At 45.2% G+C, this 26,106-nt stretch overlaps 1 protein-coding gene across 2 annotated transcripts in view; it reads left to right on the top strand.

The window, feature by feature from the left end:
- Window positions 1-25,520, top strand: part of ldhd (lactate dehydrogenase D) — a 96,875-nt gene extending 71,355 nt beyond the window's left edge. Inside the window, exons 8-11 of one of the 2 annotated variants that reach the window (XM_078544112.1) lie at window positions 13,265-13,392; window positions 13,482-13,572; window positions 15,383-15,494; window positions 24,561-25,520. In XM_078544112.1, the coding sequence (XP_078400238.1) occupies window positions 13,265-13,392; window positions 13,482-13,572; window positions 15,383-15,494; window positions 24,561-24,726 (497 nt within the window). In that variant the 3' untranslated portion in view covers window positions 24,727-25,520. The remainder of the gene's footprint in view (window positions 1-13,264; window positions 13,393-13,481; window positions 13,573-15,382; window positions 15,495-24,560) is intronic. The other variant, XM_078544113.1, reaches the window with a different exon arrangement.
- The last annotated feature ends 586 nt before the right edge of the window (window positions 25,521-26,106 follow it).

Raw genomic sequence — 26,106 nt, 5'->3', positions numbered from 1 at the left:
CCAGTTGGGGTCTAACCATGGGTCTGAGTGCAGTACTCCAACTGGGGTCTAACCATGGATCTGAGTGCAGTACTCCAGCTGGGGTCTAACCATGGATCTGAGTGCAGTACTCCAGCTGAGATCTAACCATGGATCTGAGTGCAGTATTCCAGCTGAGATCTAACCATGGATTTGAGTGCAGTATACCAGCTGAGATCTAACCATGGATCTGAGTGCAGTACTCCAACTGGGGTCTAACCATGGATCTGAGTGCAGTACTCCAGCTGGGGTCTAACCATGGATCTGAGTGCAGTACTCCAGCTGAGATCTAACCATGGATCTGAGTGCAGTATTCCAGCTGAGATCTAACCATGGATCTGAGTGCAGTACTCCAGCTGGGGTCTAACCATGCATCTGAGTGCAGTACTCCAGCTGAGATCTAACCATGGATCTGAGTGCAGTACTCCAGCTGAGATCTAACCATGGATCTGAATGCAGTACTCCAGCTGAGATCTAACCATGGATCTGAGTGCAGTACTCCAGCTGAGATCTAACCATGGATCTGAGTGCAGTACTCCAGCTGGGGTCTAACCATGGATCTGAGTGCAGTACTCCAGCTGGGGTCTAACCATGGATCTGAGTGCAGTACTCCAACTGGGGTCTAACCATGGATCTGAGTGCAGTACTCCAGCTGCGGTCTAACCATGGATCTGAGTGCAGTACTCCAGCTGACATCTAACCATGGATCTGAGTGCAGTACTCCAGCTGGGTCTAACCATGGATCTGAGTGCAGTACTCCAGCTGCGATCTAACCATGGATCTGTGTGCAGTACTCCAGCTGAGATCTAACCATAGATCTGAGTGCAGTATTCCAGCTGAGATCTAACCATGGATCTGACTGCAGTACTCCAGTTGGGGTCTAACCATGGGTCTGAGTGCAGTACTCCAACTGGGGTCTAACCATGGATCTGAGTGCAGTACTCCAGCTGTGGTCTAACCATGGATCTGAGTGCAGTGCTCCAGCTGAGATCTAACCATGGATCTGAGTGCAGTATTCCAGCTGAGATCTAACCATGGATTTGAGTGCAGTATACCAGCTGAGATCTAACCATGGATCTGAGTGCAGTACTCCAACTGGGGTCTAACCATGGATCTGAGTGCAGTACTCCAGCTGGGGTCTAACCATGGATCTGAGTGCAGTACTCCAGCTGAGATCTAACCATGGATCTGAGTGCAGTATTCCAGCTGAGATCTAACCATGGATCTGAGTGCAGTACTCCAGCTGGGGTCTAACCATGCATCTGAGTGCAGTACTGCAGCTGAGATCTAACCATGGATCTGAGTGCAGTACTCCAGCTGAGATCTAGCCATGGATCTGAGTGCAGTACTCCAGCTGGGGTCTAACCATGGATCTGAGTGCAGTACTCCAGCTAGGGTCTAACCATGGATCTGAGTACAGTATTCCAGCTGGGGTCTAACCATGGATCTGAGTGCAGTACTCCAGCTGGGGTCTAACCATGGATCTGAGTGCAGTACTCCAGCTGGGGTCTATCCATGGATCTTAGTACAGTATTCTAGCTGGGGTCTAACCATGGATCTGAGTGCAGTACTCCAGCTGAGATCTAACCATGGATCTGAGTGCAGTACTCCAGCTGGGGTCTAACCATGGATCTGGGTGCAGTATTCCAGCTGGGGTCTAACCATGGATCTAAGTGCAGTATTCCAGCTGAGATCTAAACATGGATCTGAGTGCAGTACTCCAGTTGGGGTCTAACCATGGATCTGAGTGCAGTACTCCAGCTGGGGTCTAACCATGGATCTGAGTGCAGTACTGCAGCTAGGGTCTAACCATGGACCTGAGTGCAGTACTCCAGCTGGGGTCTAACCATGGATCTGAGTGCAGTACTCCAGTTGGGGTCTAACCATGGATCTGAGTGCAGTACTCCAGCTGGGGTCTAACCATGGACCTGAGTTCAGTACTCCAGTTATGGTCTAACCATGGACCTGAGTGCAGTACTTCAGCTGGAATCTAAGCATGGATCTGAGTGCAGTATTCCAGCTGGGATCTAACCATGGATCTGAGTGCAGTAATTCAGCTAGGGTCTAACCATGGGTCTGAGTGCAGTTCTTCAGCTGGGATCTAACCATGGATCTGAGTGCAGTACTCCAGCTGGGGTCTATCCATGGGTCTGAGTGCAGTACTTAAGCTGATATCTAACCATGGATCTGAGTGCAGTACTCCAGCTGGGGTCTAACCATGGATCTGAGTGCAGTACACCAGCTGAGTTCTAACCATGGATCTGAGCGCAGTACTCCAGCTGGGGTCTAACCATGGATCTGAGTGCAGTACTTCACTGGGGTCTAACCATGGGTCTGAGTGCAGTTCTCCAGCTGGGATCTAACCATGGATCTGAGTGCAGTACTCCAGCTGAGATCTAACCATGGATCTGAGTGCAGTACTCCAGCTGAGATCTAACCATGGATCTGAGTGCAGTACTCCAGCTGGGGTCTAACCATGGATCTGAGTGCAGTACTCCAGTTGGGGTCTAACCATGGATCTGAGTGCAGTACTCCATCTGGGGTCTAACCATGGACCTGAGTTCAGTACTCCAGTTATGGTCTAACCATGGACCTGAGTGCAGTACTTCAGCTGGAATCTAAGCATGGATCTGAGTGCAGTACTCCAGCTGGGGTCTAACCATGGGTCTGAGTGCAGTACTTAAGCTGAGATCTAACCATGGATCTGAGTGCAGTACTCCAGCTGGTGTCTGACCATGGATCTGAGTGCAGTACACCAGCTGAGTTCTAACCATGGATCTGAGTGCAGTACTCCAGCTGTGGTCTAACCATGGATCTGAGTGCAGTACTTCACTGGGGTCTAACCATGGGTCTGAGTGCAGTTCTCCAGCTGGGATCTAACCATGGATCTGAGTGCAGTCCTCCAGCTGAGATCTAACCATGGATCTGAGTGCAGTACTCCAGCTGAGATCTAGCCATGCATCTGAGTGCAGTACTCCAGCTGGTGTCTAACCATGGATCTGAGTGCAGTACTCCAGCTGGGGTCTAACCATGGATCTGAGTGCAGTACTCCAGCTGAGATCTAACCATGGATCTGTGTGCAGTACTCCAGCTGAGATCTAACCATAGATGTGAGTGCAGTATTCCAGCTGAGATCTAACCATGGATCTGACTGCAGTACTCCAGTTGGGGTCTAACCATGGGTCTGAGTGCAGTACTCCAACTGGGGTCTAACCATGGATCTGAGTGCAGTACTCCAGCTGGGGTCTAACCATGGATCTGAGTGCAGTACTCCAGCTGAGATCTAACCATGGATCTGAGTGCAGTATTCCAGCTGAGATCTAACCATGGATTTGAGTGCAGTATACCAGCTGAGATCTAACCATGGATCTGAGTGCAGTACTCCAACTGGGGTCTAACCATGGATCTGAGTGCAGTACTCCAGCTGGGGTCTAACCATGGATCTGAGTGCAGTACTCCAGCTGAGATCTAACCATGGATCTGAGTGCAGTATTCCAGCTGAGATCTAACCATGGATCTGAGTGCAGTACTCCAGCTGGGGTCTAACCATGCATCTGAGTGCAGTACTGCAGCTGAGATCTAACCATGGATCTGAGTGCAGTACTCCAGCTGAGATCTAGCCATGGATCTGAGTGCAGTACTCCAGCTGGGGTCTAACCATGGATCTGAGTGCAGTACTCCAGCTAGGGTCTAACCATGGATCTGAGTACAGTATTCCAGCTGGGGTCTAACCATGGATCTGAGTGCAGTACTCCAGCTGGGGTCTAACCATGGATCTGAGTGCAGTACTCCAGCTGGGGTCTATCCATGGATCTTAGTACAGTATTCTAGCTGGGGTCTAACCATGGATCTGAGTGCAGTACTCCAGCTGAGATCTAACCATGGATCTGAGTGCAGTACTCCAGCTGGGGTCTAACCATGGATCTGGGTGCAGTATTCCAGCTGGGGTCTAACCATGGATCTAAGTGCAGTATTCCAGCTGAGATCTAAACATGGATCTGAGTGCAGTACTCCAGTTGGGGTCTAACCATGGATCTGAGTGCTGTACTCCAGCTGGGGTCTAACCATGGATCTGAGTGCAGTACTGCAGCTAGGGTCTAACCATGGACCTGAGTGCAGTACTCCAGCTGGGGTCTAACCATGGATCTGAGTGCAGTACTCCAGTTGGGGTCTAACCATGGATCTGAGTGCAGTACTCCAGCTGGGGTCTAACCATGGACCTGAGTTCAGTACTCCAGTTATGGTCTAACCATGGACCTGAGTGCAGTACTGCAGCTGGAATCTAAGCATGGATCTGAGTGCAGTATTCCAGCTGCGATCTAACCATGGATCTGAGTGCAGTAATTCAGCTGGGGTCTAACCATGGGTCTGAGTGCAGTTCTTCAGCTGAGATCTAACCATGGATCTGAGTGCAGTACTCCAGCTGAGATCTAACCATGGATCTGAGTGCAGTACTCCAGCTGGGGTCTCACCATGGATCTGAGTGCAGTACTCCAGCTGGGGTCTAACCATGGATCTGAGTGCAGTACTCCAACTGGGGTCTAACCATGGATCTGAGTGCAGTACTCCAGCTGCGGTCTAACCATGGATCTGAGTGCAGTACTCCAGCTGACATCTAACCATGGATCTGAGTGCAGTACTCCAGCTGGGGTCTAACCATGGATCTGAGTGCAGTACTCCAGCTGGGTTCTAACCATGGATCTGAGTGCAGTACTCCAGCTGGGGTCTAACCATGGATCTGAGTGCAGTACTCCAGCTGGGGTCTAACCATGGATCTGAGTGCAGTACTTCAGCTGGGGTCTAACCATGGGTCTGAGTGCAGTTCTCCAGCTGGGATCTAACCATGGATCTGAGTGCAGTACTCCAGCTGGGATCTAACCATGGATCTGAGTGCAGTACTCCAGCTGAGATCTAACCATGGATCTGAGTGCAGTACTCCAGCTGAGATCTAACCATGGATCTGAGTGCAGTACTCCAGCTGGGGTCTAACCATGGATCTGAGTGCAGTACTCCAGCTGGGGTCTAACCATGGATCTGAGTGCAGTACTCCAACTGGGGTCTAACCATGGATCTGAGTGCAGTACTCCAGCTGCGGTCTAACCATGGATCTGAGTGCAGTACTCCAGCTGAGATCTAACCATGGATCTGAGTGCCGTATTCCAGCTGAGATCTAACCATGGATCTGAGTGCAGTATACCAGCTGAGATCTAACCATGGATCTGAGTGGAGTATACCAGCTGAGATCTAACCATGGATCTGAGTGCAGTACTCCAGCTGGGGTCTAAACATGGATCTGAGTGCAGTACTCCAGCTGGGGTCTAACCATGGATCTGAGTACAGTATACCCGCTGCGGTCTAACCATGGATCTGAGTGCAGTACACCAGCTGGGGTCTAACCATGGATCTGAGTGCAGTGCTCCTGCTGGGGTCTAACCATGAATCTTAGTACAGTATTGTAGCTGGTCTAACCATGGATCTGGGTGCAGTATTCCAGCTGGGGTCTAACCATGAATCTGAGTGCAGTACTCCTGCTGGGGTCTAACCATGGATCTGAGTGCAGTACTCCAGCTGAGATCTAACCATGGATCTGAGTGCAGTACTCCTGCTGGGGTCTAACCATGGATCTGAGTGCAGTTCTCCAGCTGTGGTCTAACCATGGATCTGAGCCCAGTACTCCAGCTGAGATTTAACCATGGATCTGAGTGCAGTATTCCAGCTGGGGTCTAACCATGGGTGTGAGTGCAGTTCTCCAGCTGGGATCTAACCATGGATCTGAGTGCAGTACTCCAGCTGAGATCTAACCATGGATCTGAGTGCAGTATTCCAGCTGAGATCTAACCATGGATCTGAGTGCAGTACTGCAGCTGAGATCTAACCATGGATCTGAGTGCAGTACTCCAGCTGAGATCTAACCATGGATCTGAATGCAGTACTCCAGCTGGGGTCTAACCATGGATCTGAGTGCAGTACTCCAGCTGGGGTCTAACCATGGATCTGAGTGCAGTACTGCAGCTGAGATCTAACCATGGATCTGAGTGCAGTACTCCAGCTGGGATCTAACCATGGATCTGAGTACAGTATTCCAGCTGGGGTCTAACCATGGATCTGAGTGCAGTACTCCAGCTGGGGTCTAACCATGGATCTGAGTGCAGTACTCCAGCTGGGGTCTAACCATGGATCTTAGTACAGTATTCTAGCTGGGGTCTAACCATGGATCTGAGTGCAGTACTCCAGCTGAGATCTAACCATGGATCTGAGTGCAGTACTCCAGCTGGGGTCTAATCATGGATCTGAGTGCAGTACTCCAGCTGGGGTCTAACCATGGATCTGGGTGCAGTATTCCAGCTGGGGTCTAACCATGGATCTAAGTGCAGTATTCCAGCTGAGATCTAAACATGGATCTGAGTGCAGTACTCCAGTTGGGGTCTAACCATGGATCTGAGTGCAGTACTCCAGCTGGGGTCTAACCATGGATCTGAGTGCAGTACTCCAGCTGGGGTCTAACCATGGACCTGAGTTCAGTACTCCAGTTATGGTCTAACCATGGACCTGAGTGCAGTACTTCAGCTGGAATCTAAGCATGGATCTGAGTGCAGTATTCCAGATGGGATCTAACCATGGATCTGAGTGCAGTAATTCAGCTGAGATCTAACCATGGATCTGAGTGCAGTACTCCAGCTGAGATCTAACCATGGATCTGAGTGCAGTACTCCAGCTGAGATCTAACCATGGATCTGAGTGCAGTACTCCAGCTGGGGTCTAACCATGGATCTGAGTGCAGTACTCCAGCTGGGGTCTAACCATGGATCTGAGTGCAGTACTCCAGCTGCGGTCTAACCATGGATCTGAGTGCAGTACTTCAGCTGGGGTCTAACCATGGGTCTGAGTGCAGTTCTCCAGCTGGGATCTAACCATGGATCTGAGTGCAGTACTCCAGCTGAGATCTAACCATGGATCTGAGTGCAGTACTCCAGCTGGGGTCTAACCATGGATCTGAGTGCAGTACTCCAGCTGGGGTCTAACCATGGATCTGAGTGCAGTACTCCAACTGGGGTCTAACCATGGATCTGAGTGCAGTACTCCAGCTGAGATCTAACCATGGATCTGAGTGCAGTATTCCAGCTGAGATCTAACCATGGATCTGAGTGCAGTATACCAGCTGAGATCTAACCATGGATCTGAGTGGAGTATACCAGCTGAGATCTAACCATGGATCTGAGTGCAGTACTCCAGCTGGGGTCTAACCATGGATCTGAGTGCAGTACTCCAGCTGGGGTCTAACCATGGATCTGAGTACAGTATACCCGCTGCGGTCTAACCATGGATCTGAGTGCAGTACACCAGCTGGGGTCTAACCATGGATCTGAGTGCAGTGCTCCTGCTGGGGTCTAACCATGAATCTTAGTACAGTATTGTAGCTGGTCTAACCATGGATCTGGGTGCAGTATTCCAGCTGGGGTCTAACCATGAATCTGAGTGCAGTACTCCAGCTGAGATCTAACCATGGATCTGAGTGCAGTACTCCTGCTGGGGTCTAACCATGGATCTGAGTGCAGTACTCCAGCTGTGGTCTAACCATGGATCTGAGTCCAGTACTCCAGCTGAGATTTAACCATGGATCTGAGTGCAGTATTCCAGCTGGGGTCTAACCATGGGTCTGAGTGCAGTTCTCCAGCTGGGATCTAACCATGGATCTGAATGCAGTACTCCAGCTGAGATCTAACCATGGATCTGAGTGCAGTACTCCAACTGGGGTCTAACCATGGATATGAGTGCAGTACTCCAGCTGCGGTCTAACCATGGATCTGAGTGCAGTACTCCAGCTGAGATCTAACCATGGATCTGAGTGCAGTATTCCAGCTGAGCTCTAACCATGGATCTGAGTGCAGTACTCCAGCTGAGATCTAACCAATGATCTGAGTGCAGTACTCCAGTTGGGATCTAACCATGGATCTGAGTGCAGTATTCCAGCTGAGATCTAACCATGGATCTGAGTGCAGTACTCCAGCTGGGATCTAACCATGGATCTGAGTGCAGTACTCCAGCTGAGATCTAACCATGGTTCTGAGTGCAGTACTCCAGCTGGGGTCGAACCACGGATCTGAGTGCAGTACTCCTGCTGGGGCCTAACCATGGGTCTGAGTGCAGTACTCCAGCTGAGATCTAACTATGGATCTGAGTGCAGTATACCAGCTGGGGTCTAACCATGGATCTGAGTGCAGTACTCCAGCTAGGGTCTAACCATGGATCTGAGTGCAGTACTCCAGCTGGGGTCTAACCATTGATCTGAGTGCAGTACTCCAGCTGTGGACTAACCATGGATCTGAGTGCAGTACTCCAGCTGGGGTCTAACCATGGGTCTGAGTGCAGTACCCCAGCTGGGGTCTAACCATGGATCTGAGTGCTGTACTCCAGCTGGGGTCTAACCATGGATCTGAGTACAGTATTCCAGCTGGGGCCTAATCATGGATCTGAGTGCAGTACTCCAGCTGAGACCCAACCATGGATCTGAGTGCATACAGCGGATGGGGTCTTACCAGAGATCTGCACAACTCAATCATAACTTCCATCTCTTCATATTTTAGCCCCTTTGAGAAAAAGATGAACATTCATCTTTTAAATTTTTTCTTAGTAATTTCTGTAATTGGAGCCCTATATTGCTCTGCTCATCCACAGGTCTTAACTTCTCACCATTAAAAAAATGTATTGTGGTCTATCTTAGATCCAAAGTGGATGTTATCACACTTTTCCACATTGAACTCCATCCGTCACAGTTCTGCCCACTCACTTGATCTGTCAATGCCACTTTACAGTCTGCAGCTCTCACCTACATTACTTACTGTGCCACCGAGCTCCGATATACAGCGCTAATACAAAAACACAGTACTGCAGCTGCTGGCAATACCCAGCAGGTCAGGCAGCATGTGCAGAGAGAGAAGCAGAGTTAATGTTTCAGGTTGATGACCTTCAGTCAGAACTGGAAGAAGTTAGAGGTTTAACAGTGCAGATAAACAAGTACAGAGGCAGGAAAAGGGAGAGGGGTGGAAAGATCAAAGAGAAGATCCCTGATAGGGTGGAAGACAGGAGAGATTAAATTACAAAAGGGATGGTGGTGGAAGGCAAAAGAAGTTGGTAATGGGACTGGGAAAAAAAATGAAGGGTCAAGAGGAAGTCTAAATGAGAAATAGCAGAATCCTCACTAATAGCTGTGGTCTGAAAAAATAGGGTCAGAGGGTATGATCTGAAATTGTTGAACTCAATGTTGAGTCTGGAAGGCTGTAAAGTACCTAATATATTCGATATATGGCTCTCTGTTCCTTCATCTATTTATGTAGTGAAAAGTTATGGCCCCAGTACAGATCCCTGGAGAAACCCACTAGATCCAACCTGCCAATTTTATTTCACACCCATCCTCCCCCCTCGCTGTCTCCCTATCCAAGCTACTAGATTGTTTCCACTTCCATGTACTGTCATTTTAGTTAACAGTTTCTTATGTGCCGCCTTGTCAAATGCCTTCTGGGAGTCCATACAAATGACATCCATTGACACTCACTTATCTGCCATGCAAGTTACCTGCTGAAAATATTCAAACTCAATTCATTAGGCATGACCTAACTATTATAAAATCCATATTAGCCTATTCTAATCAGCTCAGAATTGTTCAAGTGTTCAGTCACTCAGTCCTTAATAACAGATTCTAGTAATTTTGCCAGAACTTTTGTTAGAATAATACACCTAAATTTTCCTCATTTATCTCTTTTACCCTTCTTTAGGAATGAAGTGATATCTAAGGGAACTATTTCTGAATTGAGAGAGTTTTGGAAGAACATGATTAGCGCTGCAACAATTTCCTCACCTACTTCTTTCAAGAGTCTTGGAGATTGGTCTTTAACAGCATTAGCTTGTCCATCACCATAAAAAAATTACATTGAATCTAGTTAGTTGTTCCCCTTGATTTATTTTTAGCTTCCTCTACTGTGAAGACTGTTAGTTATTTGGTAGGTCAGCCATTGCCAGTTTTTCAATTACAATGAAAGCCTGTGTCTGTCATTAAGAGACCCACGTTACCCTTAGCTAAACGCTTAACGTATTCACAAAAACCCTCTAGAATTTTCTTTGGCATCCCTCACAAGCTTTATCTGGTATTCCCTTTGTGTGGCCCTTACCAATTACTTTGTAGCGCTTCCCTGTTTCTTATTACTCTCCCAGTCTGCAGGATCTCCATCATTATTTGCTTTTGTATAAATTCTTTCTTTGTGTTTTATACTATCCCTCACTTCACTTGTTGAGCAGTTGTTTAACTACACAAGTAGAGTTCTTTCCTTTAGGGGTACGTACAGGTCTTGTATTCTAATCAATATTGTTCTGAGCATAGCCCATTGTTCATCTATGGTTTTATCCATTAATATTTCTGAGCTATGGATAGCGATGGTAGAGGCTCCAATTTCTTTCCAAGAATCTCTCCCGCTATTGGTGTATGTTGGAAGGATTTACAAGCTGACATTCAATCTGTTTGGCCATGTTATGAACGCACCTTCTGTGGCTATCAAGTCCTGGAGTGGGACTCGAACCTGGAGCTTCTGGCTCAGAGGCAGGGATGCTATCCATTGCACCACAAAGCTTCCCATGTGATCAATGGGCCACTTAAGGGCTTCTTTCTGCTGCCACCAGGTGAAACTTGGTGGAGTGGTAGCCGGGCAAGGGGGAATGTGCCTCCTTTTCGGGCACTTGTGCCTATAGGAAGCCCCCAAGGTAATTCTTGCCCCGGGTTTCCCCTTCCCCTCCCACTATCTGGACAATCATGACCTTCCCCCATCACCAACACCCCACATCCCACCCCCCCCCGACCCCTTGCCAGTGCCTGCCAGCCTGATCCTGGCAAGACCCTGGACTTACCTTTAAGTCCAGACTCCATTGGTGTTTCCTCTTTGGGAATGCTCCTGGTTCCAGCAATGGAACTCTTTGTGGCACTACTGGGACAAAAGATCTGCCAGCCCTCTGATTGGCCAGCAGTTCTTGGAGGTGACACTTCCTCTCTGGTAGTATTGTGATATGATGACATGTACCTTTAAGAGAGCATATCTTAAATTACTGTCAATCATTACACACCTCAACAGGATGTGGTGACTTTTGTAGTCAATCTGCAGGCAGCAGTGGTAGAAGTCAGACGTATAATACATAGTCTCCCAGGGAGCACTATCAGTCTTTAGTCTTATCTTCAAATAAAGAACACACATTATTGTTTCACCAATATTTGTGTATGATTGGTATGTTTATGTTGAACAGATGATGGGGGTGGAAGGTCCACCTCAGGCTAATTAGCGGCCTGACAATTGCTGTGGGTGAGGTTATCAAGCAGGGACGGGCTCACCACTGACTTTGATGCAGTTGACGGGGTCTCCAATCCCAGTGTAAAATTCAGCCCATCATTCCAGAAAACTGACCTGAATTCTTTCAGTTCACTGCCTTAGGGTCTTGAGCTGCTCTGCTTCTCCTTGTCTATTGTGAAAATGAAAGTCTCCCATTATAACTTCTCTGTTTTTTGGAACAAGCTTCTCTGAGCTCCATGTTTATTTATCCCACTATTTTATCCCAGATCTCTGGACGGCTATAAACAACTCCCATCAATGTCTTGCCTCCTTTTCCATTCCTCAATTCTACTCCTAGGTTCTGTGGTTCAATATCTACTACCCTGTAAGAAAAAAATAATTCTGATGATCTTTACACTGCCTTGAGGCTTGTTAGTGTGAACATGGAGAGTTCTTTTTACTTTTGTATTCTCATTCTCTCCCCTTGGAGAAGGGTGTGAAGCAGCAGAACGAATTGGAGGCTGATTAAGAGTCTTGACAGGTGGCGACATGACTGCTCCTTCAATGGTCATAACTGTCTTCTTATCAGTCAATAGAGTGGTTAGTCCTATACAACAGGAGGGATCTATGGGCTCCCACAATCCGTATGATGAGGAGGTGACACATACGCCCACCAGACGTGGGTATCCCGCTGGATGTCGACATCAAATTCAGAGCCTTTAATTTTAGCTTGACATCCCAGATGTATGTCATGTGAAGGTTTTTTTTTTGGGTGCCTATTTTAGTACTGATCTCCACAGGTACACGGGGTTCCTTGAGATTTCATTAACATCCATGCTCCATGGAGAGTCCTTTGCCTGCAGAAGACAACAGAACCAAAACATGACAATGGAACACTCCAAACTCTGTGGAAAGGTCCATTGGAATTTCAGATCTAAATCCTGTCAAGCGTTGTAAGCATGGACAGTCCTTTTTTTTTGAAGACTTTATAAAAGAAACATGTAATGTTTTGTTTCAACCTCATCTATTTTCATTAGAAAAGCTACAGCTTTGTATGTAGCCGTGTCTCATCTACAACATTTGTTTATCCCCAATGTCACGTACATAAGACTTGTGGTTCAAATGAGTTCACGATTTTTAAGCATACACCACCCACTCGTACATAATAGCAAAACTGGAGAATGAATCATTGAAGTGAATGCAGGTTAATGCTGGTATAAAACTTTGACTATTTTATAATCATTTTTCATTTGTTTTCTATCTCTGCAATTCTTCCTTTATTTGAGCTGGGTTGCAGATGGCTTTGTCACACGTTTAATCTTTCATTATACGAAACCCTGTCTGAATATTCAGCGCTGATAAACTGGGTTTCTTTATGCTATTTTCATACCATTGGGAGGCAGTGGGGGTGAACTGCTGGGTAAAATAAATAAGAAACATGCCTTTCATTCTTGCAAGTCTAGCTGCAGTGGCAGAGGGAGGGAACCAGCACCAGGGCTACCAAGTCACCACACTGCCATCTGTTGATGTTTAGAAACATAGAGCAAAATAAAAGGTTGCTTTGGCATTGACCCAGTGTCCACATGCATTATGCAAGTGCTTTACTGTACACCACAACCACCACCCCTGCCCGGGCTGATAAAACAGAACTTTCAAACTCTTTGAGGCAGATTTACACTGGAGACCATACCAGATTTACACTGACAACAGGGAGCTTCCAGTCCCAGTCCAGTTAATGTGACTTTTACAGGTGTTTGTAAATTTATTTAAAGCTGTGAATAGGGGGTCTGGATGTATTTAATATTTTGCTTTTTCTTCTGGTACATAAAGCCAACCAGGGCAGTAAAACTACTTTTCATCCCTTCATCCAAGCTGGTATTTCTGCCCTTATTTCTTTGTTGGATTGCTTGTCACCCTTGTCTTTGGTTGCCTCACAGAGGAAATAACGAAGGCGAACAGTGGTTCTGAATTTGCTTGTGCAAAAGATCAAGAAACCCGGAACAAACTGTGGCAAGCGCGGCACAATGCGTGGTACGCTGCTCAGGCCCTGCGCCCAGGCACTGAGGTAAGGTGGCTTTGGCCTTTGTTTCAGGAGCTTCAAACCATATTTTCAAACTAGTTGAACTAACAGACAAAATCTTCATTATTTCAAAGGGTTATTCTACAGATGTATGTGTCCCACTCTCAAGGCTACCTGAAATCGTTATGGCCACGAAAGAAGACTTGGTGAGGTCAAATCTTACAGGTTAGCTATAACTAATGGTTTGCCTATACCAAACTGCTATATCCCAGCATCTGCTGCCACACTTTAATTCCTTAGCTGGGATCAGTATGGACCACTATTGGTATTCAATGTCAATTCGGGTGCCATGTGTTTTATCTCCTGCATTGCTCTGTGACTTTTTTTCAAGGAGATAATCTGTTAAAAAGGGCTGACTAAACACTGATCCCTGTCAACAGTGCAGAGTAAGGGAAGACATTCCTGTTCCTCAGGTTATTGCTCAATCTTACCAGACATTAGCACATGTCATGTTGGATACTTACCGAATGACACAGGTGCTGAAAAATACAGTGGGAGGAAGTATAGCAAGAAGATGTTACGATAGGAGATGATTATTCAGGTACAATTGTACATTGGAAAATATGAAACCTAATACTTGACTTGTTTAAAAAAAAAAGGAAACTTACATTGACCAACATTATAACAAAAAAAAAGGGGAAAAAAAACAGGCTAAAAATACCTACTTGAGGCCTTTTCACTTGGCTGGTGGTGATTACATTTTTGGCAAAAGTGACAGAATTCCATTTATGTTTGATATATGTTTGTGTGAGTATTGTACCTGCTTCTAAAGAATCCTGCCACCACACTCCTAAAAGTTATCTTTGTGTGACGTTTTAGTCCTACTTGCATGGGCGGAATTTTACTCAGCAGCCCCTCCTGCTGGTGGGATCTTCCAGTCCCGCCAAAGTCAACGGACTTTTGAGTAGTTCGCCGCATTTTATAGCCCCACGACAGGGCCACAAAATTCTGCCCCATGGGTATCAGTGGGTAACATTAGTTCCGCAATATTTGAACAGAAACAAAAAAAGCTTTAAATTTCTGTGCTGATGCCTTCATTCAGGGTTCAGCATTCTAGTCAAGAGAGCCCTTGGAATTTGAAGTGACTCTGAATCCTGTGTGCCAAAATCAAAAAAATGGGAGAGGATTAAAGTTAGTTCCATTTGACTTGGTTCTTAATTGGAACCGCATCAAATGGGGAACTGCAAAGTGAAGGTCGTTTCTCCAGTAGAGGTGGGAAGATCTGAGGGGAGAGTCGCAACTGTGTGGGATGTGAGCGCTCCTGGAAGACATTTACAGTATGTATTAATGACAGCCTCTGACCAGACCCTGCCAGCCACATGAAGAAAGAGGACTAAAAGGGAAACTTAACAACTTCCTCTGTCATTTTAATGATCGAATTTGAGGGTCGATCAAATTGAGGTCTTTAAAATGATAAAGGGATTTGCTAGAGCAGGTACAGAGAAATTATTTCCTCTGGTGGGGGAATCCACAACAAGAGGGCTTAATTTTAAAATTAGAGCTGGGCCTATTGGGAGTGAAATCAGGAAGCAATTTTTCCATAGTTAGGACATCACAAATTTGGGACTCTGTCTCCCCAAAAGGGATGATTGAAGCTTCCAAGACCGAGATGGGTAGAGTTTTGTTCATTAGAAGTATCGGTAGATAAGGAGCAAAAAAAAAAGGGTAAATGGACTTGAGGTGATTTTCGTGATCTTCTTGAATGCCACAGCAAGCTCGAGGGGCTGAACGGCCTATTGATTAATGTTCCTGTGTTCTAAAAGGAATATAAAAAGGAAGCAAAGTCCTCAGACATCTGACAGGCCTGGCTCAAACGGTGGCTTCTTTCAGTAACTTTTATTCTAAGCTTATTGGATATGATTAAATGTGTTTAGGCCTTTAAATGTGCAATGTTTTTAAATGCATTCTTGCTTTCAAAAATCTTTTCATTGCATCTGATGTGAAACACTTAACCTATTGTTTTGTTTAACTCAAGGACCTATTGTAGGCCACGTAGGAGACGGCAACTTCCACTGCCTCCTGTTTATGAACCCAGAGGATGAGGATGAAAGGAGGAGAGTGAAAGAATTCACTAATAGATTGGCCAGGTACAGCCACACTATCTTATTTAGAACATATGCAGCAATAGGAAAGGCAAGGTCACAGATAACAGGTACAGGTGACAGATGTCATTGGCTTAACACAATCACCTTCTAGCAATAAGAAAAAACTTGCAATTCCATCAGATCATGCAACTGGCCCTTAAATTAATCAAAGACTTTTGCCTCCCTTACCCTATCTGGGAATTCATTTCAAATAATGGTCACTTTTTGCATGAAGAAGCCGTTTCTAAATGAACCTTTCACGCGTTTTAAGCTATGTGCCCTGTCCAAATGTCATGACTGATTATCTGGTGCTAAAGATTTACCCTATCTGTACTCTTTAAAACCTTCCTCTGACAATAACAACTTGCATTTACATAGCACCATGAAGTAGTAAAACATCTTGAGGCACTTCTCAAAAAAATTGTCAAAGAGCCAAAGAAGATTTTAGGACAGGTGACCTAAAGCTTTGAAGGATTGTCTTTAAGGAGGTAGGAGAGGTAGGAGAGGTGGAGAGGCAAAGAGGTTCAGAGAGAGAATTCCAGAGCTTAGGGCCTAGGCAGTTCAAGGCACGGCCACCAAGGTGATTAGAACATTGTACAGTTTTGGCACTACTTATACTCTATTCCTTTAGCAATATAAGTTGGCATTCTCTTCACTTTGTTTATTGGCGCACCTGTGATTCCACAATTAGCACCGATTCTATTAACAACCCAGATCTCTTCCAATTTTCCTTTTAATGGTTAGAGTACATAGAATGCCCATTGGCCCTTCTAACTTTGCAATGCCATTAATTTACTTATTAAATTTCATCTGCCACTGTTGGGTCCATTTATGGATTTTATCCAACTTCTCACACACGAGTAGCCCTCCCTCAGGCTATCAGGCATTTTTCTGACCTCATCCCTAGTCTTAACACCCTAAGGTGGATGTTGTACATTCCCAAAGAATTTGTTTTCATCACTTTAAACCGCCATAGAAATCTTTGTTTCATGGATCTCAAAACTAGCATGTCTGCTCAGATTATCTCTGTTAATGTAGAGCCTGTTACTATGGTAACATGCCCCTCATTAAAAGAGAAAATCCAATCAGATTCTCTAGTGAATACTAAAAGAAGGTAATTGGTGAGTAGGTACCCAATTAGACATCTCACCTCTGATGTTGCAATACCTGATTTCCCCGAAGAGAATAAAATTGCATTTTTCAAAGTGTTTTATGGTCTGTTTGAGCTGTGATCTCAATGTTGAGATGGACAACTCTAGTTCAGTAATGGATACATGGTGGGAAGTAATGGTCAGTAAAATCAATCTCAAATGATCTTAGGCTGAATTTCACAAGATGATCTATGCTTCAGTTGCTTGGAGCTGGGATTAAAAGGCTTACACATGCCAATGATGTAGATTATTGGGCTGTGCTACACGTATTTTCAGGTTTGTTTTTCCCCAAGGTGCTTACAAAATGAAATATGCACAGTTGGTGCAGAGGTGTCCAGGTTTGCCAATTCCCAAAGGCTGATCGGTTTGATGGTTATTAGTGTGTCACAGGGCAGTGCCCACATGTTGGCAAAACAAAAGGAAAGGAGATTGTGGCCTAGTGATTAAGGGGCACTGGGCCTATAGTGGCCTCAGTATTGCTCATCCTGATACGTGCTCAGAATAACTGTTTGATTTTTTCACTGCATAAGCTAGAACTTGTCATTCAGAGAAGCAAACCTTTCTGTCCTCTCTACTGCTCCCAACACTAATAAAAATGATTGTAGCCTCTGTGTACTTAGGTAGGAACTTCAGTTCTTGGAAAAAGTTCTTGCCCGCAGCACATAGACCTGCCTAGTGCTGCGAGTGGCATCGAGAGGATAGAGCCACCATTCTGATTCATTAGATGTGGGAAGAAATGCCATTGGGGCACAGCCCTGGCTTTTGTCCGCAAACCCGGACACACTGACCAAGGCCCCAAAGCCATTGCCAATTGGCAAGGATGCATATCCAAGGACACATTGGAAGAAAGAAAGGGTCAAACATGTTAAACCAACATGGTGGGCAGAAACTAGAGGAAATGTGGGAATGATGACAATGAACATGCTCAGCCATTGCAGAGCATTGAAAAATAACAATGCTGAATGATATAGCCAAATCAAGCAAAGTTTAACTTTGAGACTGAAGCTGTATAATGCACTAGTCAGGGTGTATCTTCAAGTAGAATGACCAAAACATGGAAAGGTCTTCTGGTTGTATAGCAGGAACTAAAATCTGGAGCCATTCGAGAGAGAGTGGTGGTCAGCAGCCATTTTTACAAAGGGCTGAGCTCGGTAGGTCAAATAGACCCTCTCACTGGGGAGAAATCATGAGCATCAGTGATTAGAAGATTAGTAGGAATATTTATAAAAGCTGTGTACACATATATCAGTTTCCCAGTGCATTGACACACTGCGCCACAGGGATGAGTTCTCAATCTCATTAAGAGTTGTTAGAGATCAGAGTTCCTCACATGTATCACCTACCAGACACAAGAAGAGCTGTATTGTCAAGAACTGCAACTGCTTTTCCAGCCACCTAACCAGCCGCAGGTAAGTGTGGACGAAAGTTACAGAATGTATTTGAGAAAAACAAAATAATTTTTGAACCAGCATCTACCCCTTGAAGACTGGAGTGGCACTTATTTAAAAATAAACAATAAAATAGAATTAAAAACTGATTTTATTTTAGGTCACATTTTTAAAATAAAATTGACAATGTGCACCTCCTGTAGTCAGGGAGGCAGACTTATGCCTCCAAAATCAGATGTATAGATACAGCATACAAATACAACAGTCCTTGTAACAAGGGGCTGAACAATTTCCTGAGGGAGGATGGCAATAGGATGTTTGGGGGAAGGTCTGAGGGTCAGTTAACTTCAACTGGCATGGGATACCATGATCATTGATCCAACAGAGAGTGCTGGTGAGAAGTGACTGAAGCATTCTGGGAGAAATCACCGCGACTCAGGAGGGAATCGAGGAGAAGGACTCTTGCACTCAACAGGAGGAAGAGCATCCAACAGAGGGCGCTGGTGAGAAGTGACTGAAGCATTCTGGGAGAAGTCACCACAGCCACCGCGACTCAGGAGGGAATTGAGGAGGACCCACTGTCAAAGAACGGAATCTCATTAAGAGTTGTCAGAGATCAGAGTTCCTCACATGCATCACCTACCAGCCACAAGAAGAGCTGTATTGTCAAGAACTGCAACTGCTTTTCCAGCCACTTAACCAGCCGCAGGTAAGTGTGGACGAAAGTTACAGAATGTATTTGAGAAAAACAAAATAATTTTTGAACCAGCATCTACCCTTTGAAGACTGGAGTGGCACTTATTTAAAAAAAAACAATAAAATAGAGTTAAAAACTGATTTTATTTTAGGTCACATTTTTAAAATAAAATTGATAATGTGCACCTCCTGTAGTCAGGGAGGCAGACTTATGCCTCCAAAATCAGATGTATAGTTACAGCATACAAATACAACAGTCCATGTAACAAGGGGCTGAACAATTTCCTTAGGGAGTATGGCAATAGGATGTTTGGGGGAAAGTCTGAGGGTCAGTTAACTTCAACTGGCATGGGATACCATGATCATTGATCCAACAGAGGGCGCTGGTGAGAAATGACTGAAGCATTCTGGGAGAAGTCACTTCAGCCACTGAAGCCAAAACTGAAAAAGTGACATCACAGGAAAGCTGTGACCCGATTGGTTGGTAGGAAATCTTCACCAAATTTGGGGAAAAAAACACTGCAAAGATTATCTACGTCGAGATGCCTGGGCAGGTGATGTGCTGTAGCTGTATGATGTGGGAGCTGGCAGATCCCATTGCGAGCCGCAGTGACCACATCTGCAGCAAGTGTTAGTTGCTGGAGGAACTCCGGCTCAGAATTGATGAGCTGGAGTCCGAGCTCCGGACGCTGCGGCACATCCGGAGGGGGAGAGTTACCTGGACACTTTGTTTCAGGAGGCAGTCACACCCGGTAGATTAAGTACCTCAAGTTCGGTCAGTGGTCAGGGTCAGCAGGGTGTGACTGCAAGTGAGGCAGGTAGAGGGATCCTGTGTTCAGGAACAGAGGAGCCTCAGCTCTTGACCTTGTCCAACAGGTACGAGGTAATTGTGTGGATGAGGAAGAGGGCTGTAGGGAGGATGAGCCAGCTAACCGAGACACCGTGGCACAGGAGGCCATTCAAGAGGGGGGAGCAAAAAGACAAGTGGTAGTTGTAGGGGATTCTATAATTAGGGGAATTGATAGCTTCCTTTGTAAGCAGGATCGAGAGTCCCGCATGGTATGTTGCCTGCCCCGTGCCAGGGTGAGGGACATCTCTGACCGGCTTGAAAGGATATTGGAGAGGGAGGGAGGGGGAGGATCCAATTGTTGTGGTCCACGTCGGGACAAATAACATAGGTAAGACTACGAAAGAGGACCTGTTTGGGGATTATCAGGAACTAGGAACTAAATTAAAGAACAGGTCCTCAAGGGTTATAATCTCCGGATTACTACCCGAGCCACATGCAAATTGGCATAGGGACGCGAGAATAAGGGAAGTAAACATGTGGCTAAAGGAGTGGTGCGGGAAAGAGGGGTTCCATTTCGTGGGGCACTAGCATCAGTATTGGAACAGGAGGGATCTCCTGTTGGGATGGTCTCCACCTGAACCGATCTGGGACCAATGTTCTAGCGAAAAGGGTAAATAGGGTGGTCAACAGGACTTTAAACTAGAAAGTGGGGGGGAGGAAAGGGTAAAAGTCCAAGAAGTATGACTAATGGGAAACAAAGCAGCAGGTTAGCGTGTTGGGGGAGGGGGAGGGGGGGGTGGATTCAACTTCATGGAAAATTATGAAAAAACTGAAAAGAAAGGAGAGCCCAGGAGAGGCTATTAAAGTCCCCAGAACACAAAATAGGACAGAGTGTTTGGAAAGGGCTAGGAATCTAATTTCAAGCACATCAGATAAAGGGACGACAATGAGAAAGGGGACAGGAAATACAGGATTGAAGGTGTTCTATCTGAATGCACGCAGTATACGAAATAAGGTAAATGAGCTTGTGGCGCAGATTGAAATTGGCAGGTATGATGTGGTGGGCATCACGGAGACATGGCTGCAAGGGGATCAGGACTGGGAGCTAAATATCCAAGGATATACATCCTATCCAAAAAATAGGCAGGTTGGCAGAGGGGGTGGGGTTGCTTTGTTAGTAAGAAATGAAATTAAATCAATAGCAAGAAATGACGTAGGGTCAGATGATGTAGAATCTGTGTGGGTAGAGTTGAGGAACCGCAAAGGTTAAAAAAAACCATAATGGGAGTTATGTACAGGCCTCCGAACAGTAGTCAGGATGTGGGGCACAAGATACACCAGGATATAGAAAAGGCATGTAAGAAAGGCAAGGTTACAGTGATCATGGGGGATTTCAATATGCAGGTAGACTGGGAAAATCAGGTTGGTAGTGGATCCCAAGAAAAGTAATTTGTGGAATGTCTACGAGATGGCTTTTTGGAGCAGCTTGTGGTGGAGCCCACTAGGGAACAGGCAATTCTAGATTTAGTGATGTGTAATGAGGCAGATTTGATAAGGGAGCTTAAGGTGAAGGAACCCTTAGGGGGAAGTGACCATAATATGATAGAATTTACCCTGCAATTTGAGAGGAAAAAGTTGGAATCAGATGTAACGGTATTACAGTTGAATAAAGGCAACTACAGAGGCATGAGGGAGGAGCTGGCAGGAATTGACTGGGAGATGAGCCTAGCAGGAAAGACAGTGGAACAGCAATGGCAGGAGTTTCTGGGAGTAATTTGGGAGACACAGCAAAAATTCATTCGTAGGAAGAAGAAGCATGCTAAAGGGAGGATAAGGCAACCATGGCTGACAAGGGAAGTCAGGGATAGCATCAAAGGGGAAGTGACCATAATATGATAGAATTTACCCTGCAATTTGAGAGGAAAAAGTTGGAATCAGATGTAACGGTATTACAGTTGAATAAAGGCAACTACAGAGGCATGAGGGAGGAGCTGGCAGGAATTGACTGGGAGATGAGCCTAGCAGGAAAGACAGTGGAACAGCAATGGCAGGAGTTTCTGGGAGTAATTTGGGAGACACAGCAAAAATTCATTCGTAGGAAGAAGAAGCATACTAAAGGGAGGACAAGGCAACCATGGCTGACAAGGGAAGTCAGGGACAGCATAAAAGCTAAAGAGAAAGCATACAATGCGGTGAAGAGCAGTGGGAAACCAGGGGACTGGGAAGCCTACAAAGACCAACAGAGGACAACTAAAGAAGAAATAAGGAGGGAGAAGATTAAATATGAGGGTAAACTAGCCAGTAATATAAAAGAAGATTGCTAGAGTTTTTTTAGATATGTAAAGGGTAAGAGAGAGGCAAAAGTGGACATTGGGCCGCTGGAAAATGATGCTGGAGAAGTAGTAGTGGGGAACAAAGAAATGGCGGAGGAACTGAATAGGTACTTTGTGTCAGTCTTCACGGTGGAAGACACGAGTAACATCCCCAAAGTTCAAGAAAATCGTGGGGCAGAGGTGAGTATGGTGGCCATTACCAAGGAGAAGGTGCTAGGAAAACTGAAAGGTCTGAAGGTGGATAAATCACCTGGACCAGATGGATTACACCCCAGAGTTCTGAAGGAGATAGCTGAAGAGATAGTGAAGGCGTTAGTGATGATCTTTCAGGAATCACTGGAGTCAGGGAGGGTCCCAGAGGACTAATGTAACCCCCCTGTTTAAGAAAGGAGTGAGGCAAAAGGTGGGAAATTACAGGCCGATTAGCCTGACCTCGGTCGTTGTTAAGATTTTAGAGTCCATTATTAGGGATGAGATTTCAGAATACTTGGAAGTGCATGGTAAAATAGGGCAATGTCAGCATGGTTTCATCAAGGGGAGGTCATGCCTGACAAATCTGTTAGAATTCTTTGAGGAGGTAATGAGTAGGTTAGACAAAGGAGAGCCAGTGGATGTTATCTACTTGGACTTCCAGAAAGCCTTTGACAAGGTGCCGCACAGGAGGCTGCTCAGTAAGATAAGAGCCCATGGTGTTAGAGGCAAGGTACTAGCATGGATAGAAGATTGGCTGTCTGGCAGGAGGCAGAGAGTGGGGATAAGGGGGTCCTTCTCAGAATGGCGGCTGGTGACTAGTGGAGTTCCGCAGGCGTCAGTGTTGTCGACCACAACTTTGCACTTTATACATTAATGATCCAGATGAAGGAACTGAGGGCATCCTGTCTAAGTTTGCAGATGATACAAAGATAGCTGGAGGGACAGGTAGTATTGAGGAGGCGGGGAGGCTGCAGAAGGATTTGGACAGGTTAGGAGAATGGGCAAAGAAGTGGCAGATGGAATACGACGTGGGGAAGTGTGAGTCATGAACTTTGGTAGGAAGAATAGAGGCATAGACTATTTTCTAAATGGGGAGAGAATTCAGAAATCTGGAGTGCAAAGGGACTTGGGAGTCCTAGTCCAGGATTCTCTTAAGGTTAACTTGCAGGTTGAGTCGGTAGTTAGGAAGGCAAATGCAATGTTGGCATTTATTTTGAGAGGACTAGAATATAAAAGCAGGGATGTGCTGCTGAGGCTTTATAAGGCTCTGGTCAGACCACATTTAGAATATTGTGAGCAATTTTGGGCCCTGTATCTCAGGAAGGATGTTCTTGCTCTGGAGAGGGTCCAGAGGAGGTTCATGAGAACGATCCCAGGAATGAAAGGCTTAACATGTGAGAAATGTTTGAGGACTCTGGGTCTATACTCGATGGAGTTCAGAAGGATGAGGGGGGATCTGATTGAAACTTACAGAATACTGAAAGGCCTGGATAGAGTGGACGTGGGGAAGATGTTTCCATTAGTAGGAGAGACTAGGACCCGAGGGCACAGCCTCAGAGTAAAGGGAAGACCTTTTAGAACAGAGATGAGGAGAAACTTCTTTAGCCAGAGAGTGGTGAATCTATGGAATTCATTGCCACAGAATGGAGGCCAGGTCATTGAGTGTATTTAAGACCGAGATAGGTTCTTGATTGGTAAGGAGATCAAAGGTTACGGGGAGAAGGCGGGAGAATGGGGTTGAGAAACTTATCAGCCATGATTGAATAGCGGAGCAGACTCGATGGGCTAAATGACCTAATTTCTGCTCCTATGTCTTATGGTCTTATCATTCAAAGCTTCTTAGATTGCTTTATGGGAAAAAAACTTTGCAGTTTTTCCTGAAATTAGACAGTTCTTTTATATTTGCCTCACCTTGGTGTTAACATTATCAGACGTTTGTGAGGAAAGTGCATAAGGCTGCAGTGTCTGTTGATTAGGATGAACACTGGTTGACAAAACCATCCTTAATTTTATACATTCACATTTAGGGGACTTACAAGTGTAACATGTACACCCACATGTACATTGCTAAAGCTGACCACTGAGTAGGTCAAGTGGAAGTCCATGAGGGAGCAGCCCTGGTGTTTTGCTGAACCCCTGTAATTTATTGTAAGAGTACAGTGAAGTAATATTCTAAGGTTCTGTAAAGATCACTGTTCTAAAATGTAGATGGAGAATGAGATTCCTGTTGAAAAGAGGTTGTGTATTTTAAAGGTAAAGAATTGCTTATTACTGGGCCTAGAAGATATTTTTATTAGCTTCATTGCAACTTGTTGTCAAGGCTCACCTGGTCTGACTGAAAGAGAAACTGCATTGAAATAAAAATAGTAGAAAATATTTTTCAGAATAAAGCAGCCCTCAATTATTCTAAAAAAAATGGGATTCTGAAGTATTTTCAGAGATTTCTAAACATAATGCTCTTGTGGGTTTACTCACTGCTATGCTAGTTGGAAGGATGAGAGGAGTGTGTAGCCAAACCATTGTTTGGTAAGAAATCTTGATTCACTGATGCTTTGTCCTCTGTTCATCAGTTCATGGGTTAGTTGACAAAGTTGCCCGACTAAAAGCTCAAACAGATCTGTGAGAGAGTTAGTGCTTTATCTACTTAAGCTACAGGCCTGTTCTGTATTGGAAAATACTTGTGTTGTAACAGGTTAGCTCTCTAATTAAACTCTTCCCCTTTTTTCTTTCTCTCACAGAAGAGCTCTGGCCATGCATGGTACCTGTACTGGGGAGCACGGCATAGGATTGGGTAAGCGACAGCTCCTGACTGAAGAAGTTGGTGCCGTAGCTATGCAAGTGATGAAGGAAATTAAGGCCGTGCTGGATCCAAAAAACATTATGAATCCTGGCAAAGTAGTGTAAAGCAATCTAGAGGGGGGATGGCCTTTCTCTGTCCAAAGATCTCCACTTCCCTACAATTCACAAGTGTGAGTGTCAAAGGGAATACATGAGAAACTTTTACGGGGCAGTTTTACAATGACAAGAATGAGTACCGGACATTCATTTCTAAAGAAAATACATGCGCTTGACAGGTAAAAATTACTCCAGTTTTAACTTGAGTAATTTCTTAATTGATTTGTTGAAAATATCTGATTCTTTACAAATTGAAGGCTTAATGGATACACAATTATAAAATACACTTGAATCAAACCTTAGCAAGGAGCACTTCAAAATGAATACTGACTGGCCAGGCTCCTTTGAACATTTTACAAAAAGATGAAATGAATCATCATGTTTTGTTACTGTTTGATTTTTTAGTTCCTTCAATAAGGAAGATGTGTTTATAGGGGAGATGATGGCGTAGTGGTATTGGCGCTGGCCTAGTAATCCAGGGGCCCAGGATAACACTCTGGGGACTCGGGTTTGAATCCTGTCACGGCAAATTGTCAAATTTGAAGCCTGATGATGACCATGAAACGTTTGTTGTCAAAACTCATCTGATGCCCTTTGGGGAAGGAAATCTGCTGTCCTTACTTGGTCTGACCTACATTTGGCTCCAGACCCACAGCAATGTGGTTGACTTTTAAATGCTCTCTGAACAAGAGCAATTAAGGAAGGGCAATAAATGTTGACCTAGTCCATGAATGAATAAAAAAAATGCCATGTATTTGCCATATTGCTATAAATGCTTGTGAATAATAAAAATGTTACATACAATGCGGAGTGTCTTTCTTATTTCTTTAGTAAAAATTCAGCTCCAAATGAGACATCATATCCTATCATAGAGAAAAACATTACTGAGGGAGAACACATTCCTTTAGAGAACATCTTGCTACATGTGGTCATCTTGGCCGAATGGAATTCCACCATCCTCCCCTTTCATCTCATATTAAAGACCTTGTTCTGAAATGTAACCATAAATTCCTAAGATTCAATACACTGAGGCAAATGCAGCACAGACAAGAGCAGGTTCAATACACAGATAAATGCAGCACAGACAAGAGCAGGTTCAATACACTGAGATAAATGCAGCACAGACTTCTATTTTTACTTAGTTCTGTTGAAGAGTCATTCGGACTCGAAACGTTAACTGTTCCTCTCTGCAGATGCTGCCAGACCTGCTGAGTTTTTCCAGGTATTTTTATTTTTGTTGCAGCACAGACAAGAACAGGTTCAAGCATTACCATGTCAGAAAGAGAATTGAGGATTGGGCTGGATGGGAGCTTTGTAATTGGAGTTTGAGCTTAAAACAGTAATCAGTCCAACACCTTCCTTGTTTGCTGAACATTCACTTACAATTAG

This window comes from Cetorhinus maximus, chromosome 6 (assembly GCF_964194155.1).
Source record: "Cetorhinus maximus chromosome 6, sCetMax3.hap1.1, whole genome shotgun sequence".
NCBI lineage: Eukaryota > Metazoa > Chordata > Chondrichthyes > Lamniformes > Cetorhinidae > Cetorhinus > Cetorhinus maximus.
Note: the sequence above shows the minus strand (reverse complement) of the source record. Positions and strands in the feature narration are given on the sequence as shown.